At 57.1% G+C, this 7,244-nt stretch overlaps 1 protein-coding gene across 1 annotated transcript in view; it reads left to right on the top strand.

Moving 5' to 3' along the window:
- The window catches only part of CAMK2A (calcium/calmodulin-dependent protein kinase II alpha), a gene marked incomplete at both ends in the record, with an annotated part of 15,492 nt that extends 8,786 nt beyond the window's left edge, over positions 1–6,706 (top strand). The window contains 8 exons of the mRNA XM_009697470.1: positions 185–250; positions 2,010–2,082; positions 2,462–2,564; positions 3,109–3,192; positions 3,806–3,900; positions 4,321–4,443; positions 5,195–5,278; positions 6,664–6,706. Coding sequence (XP_009695772.1) covers positions 185–250; positions 2,010–2,082; positions 2,462–2,564; positions 3,109–3,192; positions 3,806–3,900; positions 4,321–4,443; positions 5,195–5,278; positions 6,664–6,706 — 671 coding nt within the window. The remainder of the gene's footprint in view (positions 1–184; positions 251–2,009; positions 2,083–2,461; positions 2,565–3,108; positions 3,193–3,805; positions 3,901–4,320; positions 4,444–5,194; positions 5,279–6,663) is intronic.
- Positions 6,707–7,244: the final 538 nt, after the last annotated feature.

Raw genomic sequence — 7,244 nt, 5'->3', positions numbered from 1 at the left:
AACCTTGGGCCCCCCACGCCAGACAGAGGGCAGATTCCTGCCCTGCATCCCCAATGCTCCCCCCGTGCACAGTGCAGCAGCATTTTGGGGGGGTTTGCTAGGGCTGAGTGTGCTGTAAATCATTCCAGCTCCCTTCCGTGCTACGCTGAGATGGCCGAGCGTGACTCCCCCCTTTTTGTCACAGGGTCACCGGTGGGGAGCTGTTTGAGGACATTGTGGCCAGGGAGTACTACAGCGAAGCGGATGCCAGGTGAGCATCCCCCCGTGCACAGTGCAGCAGCATTTTGGGGGGGTTTGCTAGGGCTGAGTGTGCTGTAAATCATTCCAGCTCCCTTCCGTGCTACGCTGAGATGGCCGAGCGTGACTCCCCCCTTTTTGTCACAGGGTCACCGGTGGGGAGCTGTTTGAGGACATTGTGGCCAGGGAGTACTACAGCGAAGCGGATGCCAGGTGAGCATGGACACATACCGGGCCATGGAGGGGACAGCAGTTGTCCCCTTCTCCCATGAGCTGCTCCCTCTCAGGCTCCTACACATCTCGCTTTCTCCAGCACAAGCTCCTTCCATGCTGGGAGGTGTTTTACAGCCACTCCGCAGTGTGTACTCATAAACCAGATGTGTAGTGTAAAAAAACCAAAAAAGCTCTTTTTAACTCACTCTCACTCAGTTCTTGTGCCAAGAAGTGTGTGTGTTACTGCAGGGCTGGATCCCCCCTCCTCAACCAGGCAGCTGCCAGCCATCGCTCACAGCATCCTCCTTCCCCGGGCTGATGGCACAGCCCACATCTGCCCTCCCTGGAAAGGAGCAAGGCATCGGGGTTCCCTGGGCTGGGCGTATCCAGACTCCCCAGGCAGGGGGAGAGAGGGGGTCCCCAGGCTGGCAGGGAGAAAGCCCAGCATCAGGCTGATGCCTCAGCCAGGAGCGTGATGGCGCAGACACCCTGCAGTCCTCACCCTTTCCCCTTGCAGCTGCATTACCGTTATTTGCAAGCCTTTCTCTGGCATTTACTACTTGAAAGCACTAAGGAGGAGCAGTCAAGACAGGCTGGGTGGGAGGATGTGCTGGAGCTCTGCTCCCTCCTACGCTCCGGCTGGCACTTTCCAGGTACCCCACTGCAGAGGCAGGGGCCTGGGTACCGTTTCAGGCACCGCTTTGGTCCTTGCAGCTTGGCCAGGGGACAGCATTAGCCTCATGGGTTTTGAGGGGGCATGATTTGGCCCTCTCCAATCTCCAGATATCACTGTGCCTCTTGGCTTTGCCCTCAGGGTAAGCATAGCCTGTACAAATGTCCAAGGGGGTGGTAAGCTCTACGCTACCTCTGTCTGCATGGAAATATCCCTTAATTTCTAGGCAGAAAGCAATCTCATTTAATGGGTTGCCTGCACTGAATCCACTTACAACCCATCCACTTATTAATGTCATAAAAATAAAACAAAATACATGTAAATAAAGACCTTCTGCTTTGCACACAGCTGTTGTGGAGCAGAAGCGATCATCGCCTCAGTCTTTTCCCCTTCCTTTCTCATGCATGCAGCAGAGCTGGGGTTTAATGAACTAGATATAAAGCAAACAGACGCAGCAAGAGCCACCCGTGTTAGAGGAGGCCAGGGCAATGGGGCCAAAGCGAGGGTTAGCTCTATGTCTGAGGAGCACATCTTTTCTACCGGGGTTTGGAGACCAAATCTGAGTTGGTGGTCTGACTCCACTGCTGGTCTCCAGCTTCGCCCCCATGTTGCTTCTGGGGGCACCCCATGGGCTCAGCTGTAGCCCCCATGCTCCTGCTCACCATGACTGTGTGTCCAGCAGGTCTGGTGGGGTCTTACTGGGTTACAGCTGCTCTCCATGGGTGCGTGGCTTTTGGTGGAGGGGGATGTTGAGCTCTGCTGCAGGGCTACTGGTGGGAAGCGTGATGGGGAGAGGGGCAGGGGGGTGAAATATGGCCAGGTAGAAGAGTCGAAGGAAACTCCACCTCACCGGCCACTTCTGTGAGCTTTCTCCCCTCTCCCACAGCCACTGCATCCAGCAGATCCTGGAGGCCGTCCTGCACTGCCATCAGATGGGGGTGGTCCACCGGGATCTGAAGGTAGGAGCTGCAGGGGAATTGCCTGTGGGAGGAGGTGGGGAGCCCATCTGTGATGCAAAACCCCGTGGAGCAATGTCCGGTGTCCTGCAGGGCAGCTAAAACAGTGGGGACGAACACCATGTAGAGCTTCTGGAAAGCCACAGAGCAAAGACCAGCTCCGGGGTGAAACAACACAGGGGAGAGGGGGTAGGGAGGTCCTTGTAGTCCATGGTCCTCTAAGGATCTGGGGACACCGGGGTGCACAGCAGGACAAAGCAGTTGGGGAGCATATCCAGAGCCCTGACCTTCCTCTGTGCTGTGCCGGGAAGCCCCCACCCCACAAGAGCAGAGCCCCCGGGGAGGGCTTTCACTCCTCTCCAACCCCCATCTCCTCCTGCAGCCTGAGAACCTGCTGCTGGCATCCAAGCTGAAGGGTGCTGCTGTCAAACTGGCTGACTTCGGCCTTGCCATCGAGGTAGAGGGGGACCAGCAAGCGTGGTTTGGTGAGTAGGACTGGCCCCAGGTGGGGCATCCTCCAGCCCTCGTTGGCGTGTTTGGTCGGGAGGGCTCTGGGAGGGACATACACCCCTGGAGACCTGAACCCCGGGTTATGGGAGCATCCCTGCAGCACCAGCCTAGGAGGCACAGCTGATGAGGAGGTTGCTGGCTCCAGCTCTGCCCCTGGAAACAGCCCAATATTGATCCAGAGCACAGGCAAAGAGCTCCACAGGGGCTCCGTGAGTCACGGAGATGTCCTGGTGAGCTGGACAAGTGGCAACAGGGGAAGACCCTGGGGGAGCAAATCCTCTTCTAAGTGCTGGAGGTGCTCGTCAGAGGGATTTGGCTGCTGCCACTGGCAGAAAGCCATGATTTGCTCTGCTCTTAGGAGTCACAGAGGTTTCTGGAGGGAGGATGCCTGTCCCGCCAGGTTGGTGTGTGCCAGGGCCAGGGCTCTTGCGGTGCTTGGCCAGGCACCAGGCGCTGCTGGCGAGCTGTGTGGGGATGGGGGCTGCCTGCCGGCGGTGCATGACAGGCTGTCTATCCCAGGTTTCGCTGGCACCCCGGGATACCTCTCCCCTGAGGTGCTCCGGAAGGACCCCTATGGCAAAGCCGTGGACCTGTGGGCTTGTGGTAAGTCAGACTGGGGCTGAAATGCCAGGAGCAGGCTGGGCTGTGTGGGATGAAGCAGGCTGTTCATCCAGCATGTCCTGAATCACAGTTGCTAGATGTGTCTTGGGGAGGTCAGGGTGGGGGATTTACCCAAGAGGTGACACGTTACCCTGGGCTGTCCCCAGAGCAGCACCCTCCTTCCCAGTCCAGTGGAACCCTTCTCTGAAGGATCAGCCCCCTTGCTATGCACCCAAAGCCCCAGGAAGGGGAGATGCCAGCTCTTTTGCCCTGCGATGCCAGTGGAGTCAGGCAATGCCTTCACACAGCTGCAGTCGTAGAAGAGCCTTCTTCCACCTGCGATGGGGAGGAGGCATCGCCCAGCCCTGCCGGAGCACCGGGCTTGAGGCTGTGCACGGTGGCTGCCAGAGCCATGTATCTCCCCAGCTGCTGAGCACGTCAGCGTGGAGCTGGACCCACCAACAAGCCTTTGCTTTTTAATCAGGGAGCAACCCCTCCCATTTCCCTAATTTCTCAGTTTCTCTGCTTGAACTGGGCCAGTCCCCAGGTTGGGTCTGCTCATACCCCCAGCAAAGAACCCTCTGTCAACTGATCCCATGTCTCCTCTCCCGGGCAGGCGTCATCCTCTACATCCTGCTGGTTGGGTACCCACCCTTTTGGGATGAAGACCAGCACCGACTCTACCAGCAGATCAAGGCTGGGGCTTATGATGTGAGTGGGTTTGTCTTGCTCCCCCCTTTCACAGTGTCCCCTCTCTCCTACTGTCCCTGCCTTGCAGTCTGCTGCTCCAGAAGAGCAACCAGGACAAATTCAGATAGGCGGGAGCAAGTTTCTTTCCTCTGCACTGGTTACAGAAGGTTGGCCAAGCTCCCATGCCCAGGTGCCCACACTGGCATGTTTCAGGTCCACTTTGCAGGACAGATAGGTCTTGTCCTGGACCTTCCACCTTTCTCCCTCCACCCCTGCTCTCCACTTTTCCAGCTGGCAGCTCTTTCCAGTTGCTACAGTCTCTCCAACCTGTCCCATGGGCAGGAACAAAGGGTTGCAGGAGAACCAACCCAAGTACAAAGGGGCTTCTGCTCCTTCTATTGCTCCCTGTAATCTCTCACCCTGGTCCCTTTGCTTTGGCAGTTCCCCTCCCCTGAGTGGGACACGGTCACTCCTGAAGCAAAAGATCTCATCAACAAGATGTTGACCATAAATCCATCCAAGCGCATCACGGCAGCGGAGGCTCTGAAGCACCCCTGGATATCGGTGAGTTTGGTGGCACTCAGTGGTTGGGGTTGAAGGTCTAGAGATGTGGGGGTTCACAAGGGGGGAACATCTCACTGGGGAGCACGTGTTATCAACATGCTGTCCGGCTCTGTTCTCCACCCTGGGAAGATGGTTTCCTGGCATGGTTCCTCCCTGTGCTCTCAGAGCACTTTTCCCCTGAGGCTTCACAGCAGAGAAAAGCCCAGAATGTGAATGCAAACAGCATGTCCTAGGGGAGCTGGTGATGGGAGGGACATAGTCCTGGTGGGGACAGGCTGATTTCTTGGTGTCACACTGTGCTGGGGGGGGCCTTTCCTCAGGGGTGGTGGGAGCAGACTTGTGTTTACCCATCCATACACCCCGGCAGCAATCCCCTCGCCGCACCCCGCGGCTCCAGCTGCTGGTTCTCACTCTGAATCAGCTCCTAAAGGCAGGAGGAATCCGTGGACTTGACCCTGGGACACTGCACCACCTTCAAACCCTGAGCACGCTGCTAAAGGTGGCTGGCCAGTGGAGGGGTTAACTCAGGGGGCTCTCCCTGCAACCCCCCCACTGCCAGAGCAGATCCTGCTGACTCCAGAGCTGCCACCTCCCGCTGCCTATTCAAGTTTTATCTCCTGCTGCTGCTGCCGGCAGCTCTGGTCCATGCCTCAGCCACGGGAAACCACATGTGTGCGTGCGTGTGAGAGCGGGGCTGGGGCAACCCCTTTGCCCTCAGTGCCTGCTCTAAGCCGGATCTCTCTCCTCCCAGCACCGTGCCACCGTGGCATCATGTATGCACAGGCAGGAGACGGTAGACTGTCTGAAGAAGTTCAATGCCCGGAGGAAGCTGAAGGTAACTCTCATACTCTTCAAGGTGGCTGCAAAATGCATGATCAGGTCATTGGTGGGTTTGTTCCCTGTGTGGGAAAGGACAGGGTGGTGTCTCTGGGTCAGTGGGATGGGGGTGATGGACATTGGGGGTCCCCAATGTGAAGAAGAGAAAAGAGACTGTGGGGTGGTGGTTGCATCTGGCTGGGGTTCCCAAATGCTTAGAGGAAAGCCATGGTGAAGGAAAGCACTGAGTTACACAGCTGCCCTGGACACCGGGGCAAGGACTTTCCCACTGGAGTCAGTGTCAAGAAAGCTCCTCTTTGGGGCAGGACATGGATCTGAGAGGCACAGTGAGACCCCTTTGCCTGGTGACCAAGCCACTTTGCAGTCAAGGAACAAAGTGATCCATACACAGGCAAAAATCTCTGGCTCACCCACACCAGCAGCCCCACAGACTTTCCCTTCTTGGATGCTGCCGTGTGCCGCAGCCTGGATCCCTTCTGAAATCACCATCTCCCCAGGCTTCACTGTGGAGCTGGAGCATCTCCCTGAAGCACCCATCTCCCGGGTGCTGTAAAGCCTCAGCCAGCAGCAGGGCACTAGGAACAGGCTCTGGAAATCCCATTGCCTCCTCCAGAGCTGGAGACACAGAATGGGACGGCGCTGATCTGTGCCGCAGCCAGAGCCATCAGCGCTCCAGGCCTGAACACGATGTGGCACAGAGCAGTACAGCTGCAGGCTACTAACAAGATTATCAAGAAAAGAAACTGGCTATAAACTATTATTACTTTTCAGCTAGACAAGTAATCAAATTAGTTCAGGCATACACTTCAAAATAGTAATCCATTACTGTAAGCAATTAGTCCAAAGTAATCTCATTATACGCTGTGCAACTAGTTAGTAGAGTCAGCTGGAAAAGGGGAAGCATTTTTATGAATGTTATTTTGTGGTGGTGATCTTTTGCGTGGCTCCCATGAAAAATGCCTGCCCCGCTGCTCTTAGCTGGCATGGCTTTAATTGCAATTAAATCCGGTTCCGTTCCCGGTGGCTCCCCTTGCCACCAGCTGCCGGCCCCGGTCAGTGGAGTCGTGCTACCTCCTCTAGGGCAGGGTGGAATGAGACCAAAATGCACCCCGGGGATATTTAATATCCCTTTAATCTTGGAGGGAAGGCAGTTTTGGAGAATGCAACCCAACGCCCTGGAGCTGGGGATACAGATTCGGGTACTGAGGGCTGCTTTTGATGCAGGAGGAGAATATCAGCCTGTGGGCCGGTTTCCTTCCAGCAAGGTGGCAGAGGGGACAGGTGATGAGCAGGGCTTTCCTCTCCCAGGGCTGGGGGGAGCAGCAGGGGTGCGGGGGGCTGGAGCCCAGCATGCCTTTTCCTTCTGCTTTCTGTGTCTTTCAGGGAGCCATCCTCACCACCATGCTGGCCACCAGGAACTTCTCCGGTAGGTGCCGTCTACCGAGCTCACCTCCTTGTCTTACAGGGTGCCCAGGGCAAACCCATAGGGTCCCTGGAGAGCTGGCTTTGCCTTGAGTGTCACCAGGGGGGCTGAGGCTGCAGCCTGGTGCCTCTGGGGGCGTGTGGCATTGGGTGGTGGTCCAGGCCAGGTCACCTGGCACCTCCAGGCTGGCTGCTGGCTTGGGATGCAAGAGAAAAGGTGTCTGGCTGAGGCACAGCGGTCCCCAGAGGTTTAGGGTTTGGGGGTTTGTATGCGCCCAACCATCTGGCTTGTACCGAGCTGGGGATGCGGGTGCTGGGGACAGCCAGGGCTCAAGGCAGTTGGTTTTGTGTCCTCCTGGAGCTGTTTGTGACCCAGGGAGAGCATCCTCTGCAGCGGGAGAGTGTCAGAAAGGTCCTTGGGTGCCACTGCAGCCAGATAGTCCCTCGGATCTCTCCCAGGGCAGGAGGGTGCTGGTCGTGCAGGGCTCTCTGCTCTCCTCCTACCTCCCTACGTCCTGAGGGCTGCATGGAGACACAGGAGC

This window comes from Cariama cristata, unplaced genomic scaffold (assembly GCF_000690535.1).
Source record: "Cariama cristata isolate BGI_N322 unplaced genomic scaffold, ASM69053v1 scaffold21463, whole genome shotgun sequence".
Classification (NCBI taxonomy): Eukaryota; Metazoa; Chordata; class Aves; order Cariamiformes; family Cariamidae; genus Cariama; species Cariama cristata.
The sequence above is the reverse complement of the archived record's forward strand: the minus strand, read 5'-3'. Positions and strand labels throughout refer to the sequence as shown.